Source organism: Medicago truncatula, chromosome 4 (assembly GCF_003473485.1).
Source record: "Medicago truncatula cultivar Jemalong A17 chromosome 4, MtrunA17r5.0-ANR, whole genome shotgun sequence".
NCBI classification, from domain to species: domain Eukaryota; kingdom Viridiplantae; phylum Streptophyta; class Magnoliopsida; order Fabales; family Fabaceae; genus Medicago; species Medicago truncatula.
The window spans coordinates 55,640,167-55,656,638 of record NC_053045.1 but is presented as its reverse complement, the minus strand read 5'-3'; the positions used below and the strand labels follow the sequence as shown (position 1 = coordinate 55,656,638).

At 32.3% G+C, this 16,472-nt stretch overlaps 1 protein-coding gene across 4 annotated transcripts; it reads right to left on the bottom strand.

The window, feature by feature from the left end:
* Positions 1–4,143: 4,143 nt before the first annotated feature.
* On the bottom strand, positions 4,144–9,727 carry LOC11441235 (NAP1-related protein 2). Of its 4 annotated transcripts, none has more exons than XM_013602645.3 (12): positions 9,557–9,726; positions 8,910–9,209; positions 8,721–8,839; positions 8,433–8,555; positions 8,262–8,312; positions 7,657–7,731; positions 7,351–7,491; positions 6,794–6,855; positions 5,213–5,273; positions 5,017–5,058; positions 4,809–4,877; positions 4,144–4,284 (listed from the first exon to the last, which is right to left on the bottom strand). In XM_013602645.3, the coding sequence occupies exons 2-12, from the start codon at positions 9,202–9,204 to the stop codon at positions 4,219–4,221; spliced, it is 1,104 nt and encodes a 367-aa protein (XP_013458099.1). In that variant the 5' UTR covers positions 9,205–9,209; positions 9,557–9,726; the 3' UTR covers positions 4,144–4,218. The 4 variants fall into 4 exon arrangements, with proteins under 4 accessions (XP_013458099.1, XP_003609393.1, XP_024638222.1 ...); XM_003609345.4 differs by having other exon boundaries at positions 4,845–4,877; XM_024782454.2 differs by lacking the exon at positions 7,657–7,731.
* Between the last annotated feature and the right edge of the window lie 6,745 nt (positions 9,728–16,472).

Sequence of the window (16,472 nt, the reverse complement as noted above, 5' to 3'; positions counted from 1 at the left end):
ATGTTATGTCATGTGTACAAAGTGATTTTTTCCGCAGTGTTTGGACGTTCATTCTTCATTAGTTGGGGATTTTCATCTGACATATGCAACGCTCAACATTTTGATGGTTCACATATGTTTAAACATGACGTTCGTAATTGCTTTCAAGTGATCTAGTTGGTTACTATCTACGTCATTTGGAATGAATGAAGGTAGCTCAAATTTTTTGAAACAAAGATAATGGTTTGAGATCTGTGAAACAGATAAATATCTTTTTTGTAAATTAATTTTGTTATTTGAGTGGCCAATCACGTGAGTTTAGTGTCTCGATAAAAAAAACTCTTAGGTCGGGTGGTCGATATGACCAGACTTAATAAAACAACTTCTTAAGTCAACTGGTCAAACAAACAACTTCTTAAGTCAACCGGTCGATATCGATGTTAAGTCGGGTAAATAGATAACTGCCTTACGAAAGTTTGAAAGAATTGAGAAACTGCCACCGCGTCACTTCTTAAGACGGGTGGAAGCGCGAACCGACTTAAGCACGATTCTAAAAAGTGTTTTTTTTGTACTAGTGAAACTGAGCTTTTAAAGTCTCATTGTATCACGTCATAAAATAAATTGATGACATGACGTTAAGTGTGGAGAAGGGTTTTTCTTCAATTGTACTTCCTTTTCTCAAAACCCTTTGTTTGAGATATATTTTGTTCCCAAAACTTTGAGATTTTATGTTGTTTCTATCTTGATGTCATATTCTTAAGGATTTACACACATTTAATGTGGCCTTTGGTTCTTGGGAGTCTCTTACCTGTAACAAGTGGAAGAACTTTTGCTTGAGAAACTTGACTAGAGCTGACATTGATTGCCACCATTGTTATTTTCTGTTGAAAGCATGTATCTTCTCTACGTTTTGAAATTGATCAGGTTTGTATATGATACTTAATACTTAATTAGTGATGATAGAATGGAAAAAAAATGTGATTGACATGTACAAACCTGATTTATGTGAGAATGTTGCTTTTTGTTTAACGTTCTTTTGGTTCCAGTAGCTACCATAATTGCTCGCTTACTGGTCGCTTCTGGCTCGCTTAAGCAACCAAGCCCAAGAACTCATTATGAACGTTCACTTAGCGCTCGCTTAAGCGAGCAGTCATAGTTCTGCAGAAAAGATGTTACGGGTTTCAACCCTTTTTCACCCAAAATTCTCAATTTTGATCTCCCAATGCCCAAACGTGTTTCCAGAGGTTGTTTACAGGTCAACATAACTAAATTGATTCACAAGAACACAACAAACATGAAAACCATTGACATTTGAACCAATTCACCAATTTTACAAAACCATCAACAACAACTCATTTCTCATTAACAAATCATGAATTATGAACACTCAAGCCATGAATCATCAACAACAACGTCAATTGAACATGATTCTTATCATAATTCAACAACAACATAGCATAATTCATCAATTTGAGCATATTTCAACATATATCACTTTCTCATACTTTGAACTTGAAATTTCACCAACAACAATTCAATTATCACCAATTTCATGCATTCAAACATATCATCATAATTAGAGCACGAATTTTATCATTTATGAACAATTAATCATTTAATCATACAATAATGGAAAAATTACACTAAAATGATTATGATTGAATTCTAACCCCCTTACCTTAATTATCACCAATTCCTCGCCCAAGCTTCACTTTAGCTCCTAGGATCTCTACCAATTCTTGAATCTTCAAGCTTCTTCTTCTCTAACCCTTTTTCGTCTTCTCCTTCACTTTCTTTCTCTACCTCTCTCAAAATATCTTATGTAATGAAAAATAAATGAGATTTTCTCTTAAGACAACTCTTATATAGGCTATTTCTCTAATGGGTTTAACCCTAAATCCTCAATGGACTTAACCCACTCCAACTCAATTCTAAAATATTTCTACACTCACAACGGTAAAATACTATTAATGATCACTTAACGGTTAAATACTAACAACAGTCACTAAACGGTAAAATACTAATGACTACACTAGTAACTTAGCAAAATAATGGTTCTCACTAAACACTAAAATAATTCTCACCAAAATTACTAATTTTACCCTTGCTCGTAAAATGATCAAAATACCCCTGGGTCCAAAATGACTAAATTACCCTTCTAACGCGAAAACTCATGAAAATACACCCAATGATAAATAATCACACACAAGCACAAATAAACACTCAATAAAATAATTCTAACGAAAATCGGGCTGTTACAATTTTCACCAAGATACACAAAGTATTTGTTAAGTTGTGTCTTCAACTCATCGATTGTATCAGTCGGAGTTAAGAAAACTTTAATTGTCTTCTTGAAAGCAGATTATCGAACATGAGCTTTAATTTGTGCATCTTGAGACATGTTGAACTTCACAGAAGTTTATGAAACCTTCTAGCAATCATTCTTCAATGATTTGAAACAAAAATTTGTCGTGGGGGGGGCGGGGGGGATTATTTTAGGGTTTTTTTTTATGTGTAGGTGATGGATGAATAAGAGGTAGGGATGTATTGGTTTTAGAAATATCACAACGGTAATTAGCTACCACCTGATAGAAACCAACGGTAGTTAACTACCGTTTGGGGGCAAAATCGTATTTTTCAAAAAAACACATGTGAAAAAAGCAATATTCTTATGTACTTTTATTTCATGTCCACTTTTAGCACCGACGTTGTTCAAGGAAATATGATCTAAAGATGACAGAAAATTGGATTGATCCAAATTTCTTTGAAAATTGCCTTTCACACTTCACGCAATGCTAAGAAACACAATTAAATGATAAATTTAACCTCAAATTTCATCGGTCGTTAACTACCGCCAGTCAAAATTCATCGGCAGTCAACTGTCGATGAAGTTATATTGGTAAATTTGTGGTGTTTCCTAACAACCTTTAATGTAGGAACGACAATTTTCAATTGTGTTCCACACTGCCTTTCATCACGCCTTAGAACTTGCAATCTTGTCAACTTCTTTGGCCTACGAGGAGAGCTTATGCAAGAAAGATATACTTTTAACTTTAAAAAAAAAAAAAATGAAAAATGCTATAGTTTTACAAACTATGAGAATCAGGAACATTGAACATTACAAGATAAAAAAACTAATATTATCCAAGGGCCTATATAATGTGTTAAGTTACAATTTAGCAGTCTTCAATGTAAGTAGTAGTAACTATATCATTTAGTCGTTTGAACTAGAACTTGGAGTATTTGCTTACCTATCTATATTTTTATTTGTTTATGACTTTATTCACGTTGGTCCGTTTTGTGAGGTTTAGTGTGCTAAATTCTAATTTGATGTGTGCAATTGTTCCTTATAAAAAAAAGGAGGTAGCAATTGTAATTAGTGTCTCGTTTTTCCCCTGCACCTTCTTTACTCTTTTACACAGAAGCATGAACAAAGATTAAAGAAAGAAGTTGCATTCTCAAAGGATTTCTTACTTATGTGTTTTTTGATAGTGTATTAAAATTTAAGTGTGGCACGAAAAGGAAAATTGCTCTTCTTTCTTTTGTTTTTCCTCATTCCTCTTTTGCTTTTGTGCATACGTGAGTTAACTTATGGTGAAAAATGTCCAACGTGAGATAATTTATGTTAGATACTTTTTAGAGAATGAACAATTTTAAAAGGGTGAAATGCAATTTCCCACGAAAAGAGAGTTAGATTTCAATAATCTTTTGAGTTGGTTTATTTCACATGGCATAATCAGGTTGTTTGATCCACGTGGTTGGCCTTATGAAGTATGAATATGCAGTACGGGTCGGGTGATCGGGTCGGGTGCTATACGATACGGATGCACGAAATTATTGAAATTCAGGTTGCGATTCAGTTGAAATACACACAAACAAATTTTTTATAATAAAGCTTATACGTATGTAAAATACTTGAAAGAAATATATATTGATTATTATTTCTTAATATATAATTATAAAGATCACGATTTTTAAAAAATAGGCTAAATATGGTTTTGGTCCTTGCAAATATGTCTCGTTTTGGTTTTAGTTCCTGTAAAAAAAAATTGTTATTTTTGGTCCCTGCAAAATATTTTATTTTTGGAAATAGTCCCTGCTCCCTGCAGGGACTATTTCCAAAAACAAAATATTTGACAGGCTAACTGAAAGAAAGCCATGGTCTGAACGCCCAAAAGCCTAAGACATACTCATACCAGAAAATAAAAAATAAACAGGTCACGCCACCACAATACATTTTCAATTGCCTTCCTCATCAACACCCTTATCGTCATCCTTTTCTTCATAGTCATCCTCGTCTTTTTCCTGCCAACAAGAAATATTCTGAGTCTATCAGTTCAAAAGTTGTAGCATCATTAATTTAATATGCAAATTATGCACCATTCATTTCGTTTAAAAATGCCTTTCTTGGTACAAATACCAGTCAGTCGGATTACTTGCCCAAGTGTTTTTTATGTTATCAAACATCTTAAACATTTGTTCACTTTATTTTTTATTTTTGTATCATGAACATGATTCCAATCTATAGCTTCATGTTGTCACATGGTGACAGTGTAAACCCAAATGTTCCATATTTTTTATATTAACATTTCCACTATGTACTAGATTGGGATTGAAAATTAAAGCTCAATTCAGTCACTTCAGTTCACAATTTGCTGCGAGAAGCATGTGCAAGTGCTGAAAAATTATAAATTCAGCAAGGATCCAGTATGGATAATATCACTGCACCAAACTCTTTAACTAAAAATTATGAATTCAGAATGGGTCAAGTGGTTATCAGATCCCATACAATTGTTAAAAGCAGTAATCCCAGAACTTTTGTTAATCACCTTTATTTTTTCCAAGAAAAATGGAACTTCAATTACCTCATCATCAGCATCTTTTACATCAGGTTCCTCCTGTACATTAAAGTTAGCTACAGTTAGAAACACAATGGAAGAGAAAAAAAATTACAGTAAAATGACAAATGATTGTGAAATCTGAAAATGTATTTGGTATTCATCAAAACGAAGATACAAAAACTAAAAGTTGACTTACATTTTTTAAATAAGCAAGTGGATTTGCAAATATGTTTGCAACCTGCATTTTAGAGCGAATATTATACTAGGACTAATGTAGAATAAAAAGTACAAAATAAAGAAACTCAGATTATTCAAGAAGAGACAGGAGGAAAAATATGACAGGGATGCACATATCTAGAAACAACTTGAGCAGACCAGGAAAAAAATTATACCGCGTAATCAATGTAAGCCATATCATCTTTCTGCTCACAGTCACAGAACCAACTAAGGAACCTGCATTCATTAGAACAAGAAATTGAAGAATTTAACCATTTGTTCCATGAAGTGTTTCCAAAAGGAGCTTTAGCCTCTAACAACATGTCTCCCAAATACTAACAATTAATTGAAAATCGTGACATTTGCTTTGCCTGCTTTAGTCTGACTTGCTTAAAGTCATCATGTGGTTAGAAATTAAGTTTTACATGAAAAGGTTTTAGCAGAGTAATGCACAGCCATCTTATACATCGAGAACCTGAGCATCAGTGGCTACAAATTTTAAATTTCAAAATAAGCATGATGCTCGTTAACCTAAAACTGTAAATTGAAAAGAACTAGCTATCTAAACTATAAGTAAATTGGCACCATGTTTGACAAGTCGCAGGCGAATAGTGTGTTCTATATTTCACAATACAGTCTCAAGTTAAAAACACCAAAGAAATAATAACAGAAAAACGCTGTTTTCACTGCTCTGAGAGACAAAAAACAGATTCAAACAACGGCAATATGACTGGGCAGTTTGCTAGACACCTATTCAATATACAGTATACAGATCCAAAATTTCATTCGCTGTCTGCAAGCAGAAACATTGAAACTAATGCCTGAAGCAATATTCGGCCCTTATAGCTAATATTTTTCCAGCTTGAAATTCACCTAAAGTTGAAGGATATGCCTCACTATCTGACGATGAGAATAAACATTAAATTGAGGAAGGGAAAAGAGAAAGTGGTTGAAGTGTTCGATGATCTAGACTTGGAAGAACCAGACGAACAATTAGAAGACTGGGGATCTGGTAGAAGAAGTTGAAGGATGTGCCTCACTAACTTCCGATTAGAATAGTGATTATATAGGGAAGGGGAAGGACAACGAACAATCTTTTATGCTAAATTTTTTTTTTTTTTGTTTCCAGCAATCACTTGTCGGAATTTTAAATTATTTGATGTTTAGAACAATGGTCTTTTGAGAAAATATTACGTCACTCTTTAAATTTATGTTCAGCCAGCTTTTTTTCCTTTTTGATAGAAGCTTTTATATTTTTAATACAACATGCTTTTTTTAAACATGAGATTTTGATAGAACAATTGACTTATGTTCAACCACCATCCGATTTCAGCAATTTTTTCCCACAATGTTATCCGTTATTTATCATAGACATAGAAGAGTTTCGGCAATTCGCTATTTTCTGTGATCAGCTATTGATAACACTAATTACTGACAACAGGGGTGATTACTGTAGAGAAGTGAATTCATTGGAGCTTGCTTAGGGAGAGATAATACAGTGGAAAGTGGTGATAATAGCACTCTTCCAACACAAACTAAACTTACACATAACTGCTTAGTGGAAGACATTTCACATGGAGCAAATTTCAGATTCCATAAGTCATTATGTTTAAAAATATAAAGGTCAGCCAAGTACAAGTGACCTCATTAGAAACTAATATGCATCATGAACATGGCTTTTTTTGTTGATAGTATTTCTGTACGAAAGTTTATAATATTTATGTACGAAAAGAAGAAGAAAAATGGAAGACACAAACCTGACATCAACAGGAGCCCGATTGTTCCCTTTCTCCTCATGATCAGTGCCATCAGGTATTCCCTACGCGTGTTAAGGATTATGGTTAGTAAATTACAACAACAGGGTCTTTCACACGAGGTTGGGTCCACTATATGGATCAATCAACATAATAAAATCTAATGATTGTATTTCTAATCATATTTCAAATCGTATATTTCATACAACATTACAGGTCTTATAATTGTGGGGTAACTTTTCCTATAAGCTTGAGTGATACTTTACTATTGTGGATCACACCCAAAACATATTTCATCTACCCTGCTTGGAACTTATGATCTATATCTTATTTTATGACCAATATTTCCCCTCCTCGTCTTTAATGCATCTCATCTGGTTCGAGTTTGTTGTTCTCTTCCTCTACTTTTAGCAAGTTTAAGGTAATCCATGTCATGTAGATTCAACAAAGTTTAACATTGGCTGTCAAATAAGTAGAAATGTAGATTTGACAAAATTTTACATTGGCCGTAAAACTTATAAATGCTGATAGGGGGAGAAAAGTTAAATTCATTCCCTTACCTTGACCTCTTTCCATCTTATGGGGGTAGCAGTTATGTTGCCCACTTTCCATCTTAAGGGGTGATCCGTTGTTCCTTCTAGAAGGTAGGTAAAAATCTTTGAAAGTTTTGAATCCTCAAAATAGGGATTGGGATTGAATTTCTGAACGAAAATTGATTAGTGTTTAATTTTTGTCAGTAGAAAATCAACATTTGGTTATTCTTCACAACAAGAAATCTTCAATGAATGAGAAGTATACAACTAAACAAAAACATCTACAAAGAGGGGTTTTGGGAAGAGGGGGAAGAGAAAAGAAGGGCAACTTACAAGAGTGAATGTTGTGCATGCAGATTTGATATCCTTATGAGCTCTAATATCAAGAGAACTCAAATACTTGAATATCTATCAAATAAAGGGTTGGAAATCAATTAAAGTTTCCCAACAGGACCAGCAATCAAAGGAATTTGTTCAGAAGGCAAGTTAAAACAACAAACAGAATAACTGGGTTTTGTTTTATGTTTAGTGAATATATTAAAAGTAAAGCAGAAAAGGGTAAAAGTGATACTATTTTGATTCCATATAAAAGGGTGGAACCAGAGGGGTAACCTTGGTGCAACTGGTAAAGTTGTTGTCATGTGACTGAAAGGTCACAGGTTCAAGTCCTGGAAACAGCCTCTTGTGTAAAACAGGGTAAGGCTGCGTACAATACACCAAATGGTGGGACCCCTTCCCGGACCCTGAATATGTGGGAGCTCTAGTGCACCGGGTTGCCCTTTTTTTTTATAAAAGGGTGGAACCAAAACCATTTTGTTTTTGTCCACACATATTAGGCCCTGAGTATTTTCAGAATCATACAAAGAAACCAAATGTAACAGCAGGGAAAACTTAACATAAATAGGAAATTTTAGTGGGTGCGAGAAAAGAAGAAAAACCTTTTGATCTTCCTCATTCATAACTTTCTTGAGGGTAGGATGACGCAAAAACTGCACAACAATAACAAAGATGGAGTAAAGAAAACAGTTTTAACTATCATACTAGCAAAATTCACAAGATAGATTCAATGTGAAGAGCAAAGGGAAAACATGTAGATAGAAAATACTCACAGCATTCAACCAGAAGTTAGGAATAGATTTGATCATCTCATCCCGCTTAATGTAAACGGGATCTATAGTCTCATTTAACTTCTGCTCAATTTCACGTAGCTGATCATATTTTTTGTCATTGAGCTACACAACAACTCACAAATTCATAATCAAAACAACAATGAAATAGCAAATCCTCACTCGAGGATTAAAGTCATGGTTTATAACACAGGTTAAGGTAATTTGGGGATCAAAACATTGTGTAAGTTAATAGCTTCAGTTGAATGAATAAATGAGAAAAAAGAGTACCTCTGCAAGGTCGTCTTGGATTTTTTGCAAATTCTCGATGGAGAGGGCGAGTTGTGGGTCAACTTGTTTGGGATTTCTGGTAACTTTCTGCTTCTTTGTTCTTCTGATCTTCTTCGCGTCTGTCATGAAACATAAAATTAACTACCTTATCTAAAATAAATCATGTCATTGAGGTTATCAATCAACTACCTTTAGGCACAGCATTTAAACCATGTTGGTGGGCTAGTTTGGCCATTTTTTCGGGAAAGACTTGATTAACCACGGCATGCATCTCCTTTACATCCAAAGTATTTGATTCAATCTTTACAGCTTCCTCGGTAAGCTTCTTCAGCATGTTGTTTAAAATATTGGCCGCGAACTTCACGGCACCGATGGAGATACTTAAGTCAGGGTTCAACTTCTTATGAGCAGAATAAACTTGACGTCCAAATAGAAACCATTCAATCTTTTTGCGTGCCTTTTTCTCCATCGGTGGTTGTTCCATCGATGCTTGATCAAAGGAAAAAAAAAACTTGTGTTATTGAATGAAAATCTTTTAGTTGACTAACACACACATACGATTCTTGGTTCACTAATTATTAACAGGTAAGAAAGAACAAATATCGATTATTAAAATTAAACCCATTACTAAAACCCTATTCATCAAGAAACATAACCCAATTTTGAATTGAAGAACTACCCAAAATCCCTAAATTTTGAACGTATCAAAAAGTGAATTTCAAAAACAGAAATATAATACCTTACCCAAATGCATGCATGATGAATCATGTAATGTAAGTTATACAAAAAAAAATAGTAATAATAAAATCTCAAATCCAATATACCTAAATAATTACCTTAGTGGTTGTTACACGAGATGTGTGTTTGTGGACGGAGGGGGAGAAACGCGCTGATTGTAGTGGAAGTTTTCTGAGAATTACATATTGGGTTAGACGGAACTCTTCTTCTATACTCTCTCAAATGAAAATGGGCTCTGTGCTGTTTCTTACAGTTTCTTCTTCTTTTTTTTCTATTATTTCATGAGTACTACTTTTTACTAATTAAAACTCATGTATCCCGAATTAGATATATTCAAGAAGATAAAAAAATTATATGTATGATATCTCTAATAAAATTTATCAAGGATTATTATAGGATGAATATCTTAATAAATACACACAAATATAATAAAATATATTATATTATAAATACTCGTAAATTTATAGATGCACATACAGATAAAACTAATTGGATTTAGTAAAAATATTAACACATATAAAATAAAATTAACTTTTAGGAATTTGTGTTATTTCTGTTACATAAAATGTTAGGAATTCAATGAAAAAGTTAAGTAAAATATTTAATGGATAAGATCAAAAGTTTGTTGAGTTATTTATTCCAAATCAAATATTGATTTTAAAAAATTGAAAAATAATAAAAATAATGTAAATAAACGTGAAAATGACACGTGGGATAAAAAAATCTTACTTTATATATATACTATTTATTGATTGATTGATAATTTATAGTTGAAGAGTATCGTATGTAATTTGTTGAGATATTTCTGTTACATACAATATTAGAAAATTCAATAAAAAAGTTAAATAAAATAGTTAATAGATAAGATCAAAAGTTTGTTGAGATATTTATGCCAAATTAAATATTGATTTTGAAAAATTAAAAAAATAATAAAAATATTGCGAATAAACGTGGAAGTGACACGTGGCATAAAAAATCTTATTTTATATATATACTATTGATAATATTGTTAAAGGATAAAATAGTAAACAAAATGATTTAAATTAAGGTAAAATAGGTAATAAAAAAGACAACTCAAACTCATGTATTTTAAGCCTATTTTCTTTATATATATACAGTATAGAATATATTTCATCCCTTTTTACTAATTTTTTTTTTAATTACATCCACTAAATATTTATTTTATTTTAAGTAATTTCTTTTTATTTTTTTATTAAATTAACTATGTATGGTTTACAATTAACATATTTTGTTTCGCATAAACAATAGAACACAAATCAATCCATTATTGGTTGCAAAACTGTCCTATCAAGTCTTTTTCCAGTGTGAGTTGAACCCCTCCATATGGTTCATAAATTGCTCTTCAAGGTAGCCACTGTCGAAGGGATTGACTCATTTTGCTAAACCACTCTACCATGCAGGCTATGCTCCCTTATAGATTGTAATAGGTGATATATCCCCTTTGACGCATGCTTATGGCAACTGGTTCAAAGGGATATCACAAAACATTGTTCACAGCTCCGACGGTGGTTTTGTTTTGTTTTGGACTTTGGTGCGCGCTTTAAGGCTCATGGTCTAGGGCAATTTTGGGTTGTATATTGCTTCAATAAGTACAAGGAAAGGTCTTGGGATGATGGTGTGAGACAAGGTTAACAAATAAGGTGGTTATCAGAGTTAGGTGAGGTGGTGTGCCCAGTTTCTTCACGATGAAAGAAGTTCTCTTGAAAGAAGTTCTCTCAATCTCTTAACATTTTTTCTTGCCTCGTTTTTCATAAATAAAAAAATTAAATCAAATTCTTTGAGAACACTTCTTTAATGTAGTGCTACTTTATTCATACATATCGATCCTTGATTTTTTAAAATGGTCTTCTCGCAAATAGACGGTAAGACTAAACTCATCATATTCGTCAATTATTGTATCGGATCTTAAATTAGATAATAAAAAAGATAGTCGAAACTCATTTTTTTAAGTTTAATCTCTTTATATTTATAGTATACTAGTGTATTTATCCAACATTATTAGAGTTAGACATATAATTAAAGATGATCAAAATTTTGTATGAATGGTACAAGTAAATACAATTATATGAAAGAAATTTTTATTGGTAATTTTTATTAGATCATAATTCAAACTCCATTTCTTGTGATATTATTTTACTTCATTATTGTGTTCTCTCTCTGTTCCAGCGGGCGGTGTCCTCCTTCACCCCAATTCCTTTTAGTTTATGCTCTGATCCTTTTTGTCATTCTCTGACCGACAAGATTTGGTGACATGCACAAACCCACGGATCTGCAACGATGATGGTGATGATTGACAACAATGGCTTTAGCGGTCGTGACTGGCGAGGGAGAAAGAGGGGAAGAAGATGGTGTCTGATGCTTTTGAATCACTTCAAACTCTCGAAACTATGGTGGCTTACATTCTGTTTGATCATGATAATCTGCACAAGTGGTTGGCTGAGGTTGTGTCGCAAGATCCCTTTGATCTGGTACATCCTCCTGCAACTATTGCTAAAGACTTGCCATCGGTTCCTCGAGCCTTTACTGGTCCTGCTTCAGCTCATGTTTCTGCTTTAAGGCCACTTCTCTCTCATGTCGTTTGTAAAATGGCTCTGACCTTATTTATTTTATGTTTTCTGTTTAGGATTAAGTATTTTTTTTTTGTTGAACCATCAAATATGTACTTGATCATCTTGATGTATCATGAACTTCAGATGAATGAAAAATATTCTAGTTCAACAAAAATATTATCTTATGTTGTGTTAAGTTACTTCATTATTAAAATCCTAAAATTGGGGGGAGCTCTTAACATAAAATTATCCACACAAAACTGCTTTTAATAATGAATGGTAAAATTAAGAGCTAGTTTTAGATAAAATTACATTAAGTTATTGATGACAGAGCATCATGTGATATTTTAGACATGTTTTTAAGGTGAGGTTTAGTGTGGAAAATGGTACTTTTTTTCCACCATGGGAAAACTTTTTTTTAACCCTTAGATTGAGTAGTACCACCATTGTTATTATAGCCTATCCACACTATATTTTTTCACATTATCTCCAACCTTAACAACTCATTTTATTATCTTCACCTGTGAAAATTACATCTCTCAATTTATTTTTCCCTACAAAAATATTCTTGAAACAAAATAGAGAGAAATGGAGAGAAAAGAATCTAATTTGAAACCCAACTATTCATTTTCATTCGTTCATACATTTATGTGTTATTCAAACAAATCATTCATCTTCACCAATTTTTTCTTCCTAAAATTTTAGATCTGAAACATCACAACAACAAGAACAGACAAGAGAAATAAAATTGTATAGGATAATCATCTTGTGAGTTTGTTTCAATAGCCGAAACAGAACAAACACAGTTGTTGGGGGTTTGTGTTGTGTGGTTCCTATAGTACGAGCTGGGAACAAAAAAGAAGCACTGTCACATATTCATTCATTGTACTTTCTAAAATTTGCATTGGCCAAGACAAGATTTTGGATAATTAATTTGATTTTGATTCTCAAGGAAATAAATTGGAGAGTTAGGATTTATTTTGATAAGCTTTTACTGAGTAACAATTATGTTAAATCATTTAATTATAGTATTTATGTTTATACTGAGATTTTATTTTAAACATATAAAATAAGATTGTAACTTGATAATCATAACTAGCAAAACTGAACAAAACTAATTCCCTAATTTAGCCGATGATTAAAGAAGAAGAAGAAGAAGAAGAAAAGGAACAAGATAAGAGTCCAAGAAATTTTCGGTGAAAGGTGTTCTAATGGAAAGATATGGAAGATGAAAGTAGTGGGTGAGAGAGAGTGGTTGGAGAAGATAGTAAAATAAAAATCTAGTGATAAGAGACTATGATAAAATTGTGTTCCTTATTTAATCTAATGGTCAAAAAAATATTTCCCATTATGGGAAAGAACTCCCCTTTCCTAGGCTAAATGCCACCTATGTTACAATAAGAGGCTAGTTGATTTATAAATCACAAAATACAAACAATTTGATGCAGTGAACTTATCAACATTAGATAACAAAATGTGTATTACCGTGATTGTTATTGATGAATTCAACTATGTTAATAATAGTTTGTTAGTTAGTAACTAACAAACTATGTTTGTTAAGAATGAAGTCCTCACATTGGATGCGAGTCTTGAACTTATGTTCTTGTATCAACTGAACCAACTGCGAAACTTGAACTCACGCTTGCGATGTATCATGTATTTGTCAACTTCTTACAAACTAAACCAACTATGGTTCAAATTTGTCTCAGTGTTTACTTGTGGTCACAATGTTACGGATGTGTATATTTGGATTCTAACTGGATGTGGACTATTGTTTGTCTATTATTATTTTTTATGTTTCCTCGGTAAAATTAATTTTGCGCTAAATTTTTGTGTTATGTATGATGTCTTGATTTGGTATGGTAATATATTAGAATTTTCTGACAACATTAGCTACAACTTTCTTCTTTTAATTAGTAGAATGAATAAAGAATTAAGGATAAAAAAGTTTTAGCTATTGTCATATCTCAATTTTTGACCTAAGGTCCCACTAACATTTGTCACTTAACACTCTGATTGATCTCTGATTTTTCAGTGAAAAATTCGGCAGGAAGGTATTTTAAAATACCTCATTTTTTATTTCGAGTCGGGCCCTGTTTTCTCTCTTTATTTTCTTTTTATTTCATTATCTAATTTCCATCTTTTATTAATTTTAATTTTAAGGTTAGTTACTATTTTATATTTAATAATTTTTATTCTCAGTTTTTGTCCAATAATGTCAATGAGTCCGATAAATTCCAGCAAGGGTCCAAAAAATATTTTTTTCATACGCCTCATATTCAGGCAGATTCATAGGGTCAAACTTTTGTTTCCAAATCCAGTAACACGGTTGCTGCCTCTGCAAGTTGTTTCCTTATTCTTTTCAACCCTAATGCTATAAAATCAAACCTGCAAAACACAGAGGACGACGAAAAAAAGCATCATTAAACCCTAGCCGCAAACCTGCATAAAACAATTTTCAAACACAAACTCCTCACAACCGATCCATACAATCCGATTCACAAGAACACGAAACCTAACCCTTCAATACAACAACGCCGAATCTGACTCAACAGCACCGAATCCGAGCCAAAGGTGCAATCGACGGATCCAGATCGAATCGAACTAACAAGTTCCAATCCAAAACATAATAAGCTGAAGTAGTATTATCGACGGATCCAGATCGAATCGAACTAACAACCCTAAGAAATGCACATAGAAGAAAATAAGAATGTTGTACCAAAAAAAAAGAATGAGGCTTGCCTCAAGTAAGTTCTTGTGATTTTTTTATCGAACAATTAGAATGCAAAGTAGATTTCATCAAACTGAATGACTCATAGTTGATACTAAATTTCAAACAACTAAAAATATCACATTCAATTTCTATAATTTTGAAACCCCTTCTATGGTTGATTCCAGTACAGGTTTGACTACTACTGACTACAATTTTGAAACCCCTCTATGGCTGATTCCAGTACAGGTTTAACTATAAAATTTGTATACGGTCACTCTATCAGACACGAATCAAATCAAAATTCTAACATCAACATTAACAAAATCTACACCAGAATCAAGATTATCACCAATTTTATAATGAAAACCTAGAATAAGACCATATGTAATAAATTTTATAGTGAAAATCTACATCAACTTTGAATAAATTGCTTCCTGATTCAGACAGCTCCTGCAAACATCCTTTAATTTTACTATCCAATAACCAAAAGAAACAAAAGCAAAAGAGTCACATTGGTAAACAAATTCTAAAAACAATGATATACAACCTGTTTAAACAAAAGAGATTCTACATTGACAAATGCACCTGTCAAAATACATAGCTTCAACATTCTTAACAATTTTGGTTGAATTAAACAGAACCTGCCGTTCTTTTTACCACTTTTTATTCTCAAAAATACCATTGTTTGTTCAATATAACAACAAAATACAAAATTCACTTAATTTAACGTTAAATCAAATGAACATATATAAACCCATATATTTGATTCTAAAATTAACAAATTAGCATACATCAGATTGAGATAGATTGAATACCTGGAGAAATGGCATTGAGCGTGTGATATAAGGTTAAGGATAACGGGAATGTAATGCATTGAAACCGCAACATAGACTATATTTGTCATTTACAATGTTACTTTTAACTTTACATCGGAACTGCTTTATACACAACCATATAAATGTGCATGGGAAATATGTAATGCTTTAAATGGCATATAGTGAAGGGATTTGAAATTTGAAAATGACATTAAGTGAGGTATTAGCAAAATTTTCCCGCTCAAAACATAGGATTAGGGTTTTAGATGTTTTGTTTATATTGTAGTTTAGGATTAGATAATATAAGGATAAGGATAAGATTGAGTTTGATAGGTTTAATTTGGTTTGAACTCGTTCATTGACAAAAATGTAACCAATTTTATTGGTTTGAATTGGTTCTTCGGATTCGCAAATCATTAGTTTGATTCTTAAAACAAGACAACCACTTGTTTATTTAATTGACCCTATTAATATGCTTTGCTTGCTTATTAAAAACAACTTTTAAGTAGACTTTTACACTATTTATTTTATGTGACTTCTACACTAATATTCAAATTATGTATGAAACCTTGACGCGTGAGTGTGTTTTAAAGTGGATCCTTTAACAATGGACATTTGACTTTATGTAATGCTAAGGCTTTTGGTTGTATTATTCATATAGTGTTTCGATTCTCTAATATATTTTTTTTAAACAGTTTTTGTGTGTTTTTGTTTTAGAGCTTCAGAGGATTAAAATAACATTTGTCTGGGATATAATTGGTTTTCACTCACTAAATTAACATATCATGTCTTGACCTGTGAACAAAAAACAAGGTTACTGAGTTTTAAAATGAGTGTTTTTTTTTATACAAAAAAATTGGATGCTCTAACAAAGGATTAATTAAAGACTCTAACCACTGCTAAGCCTAGATGTATA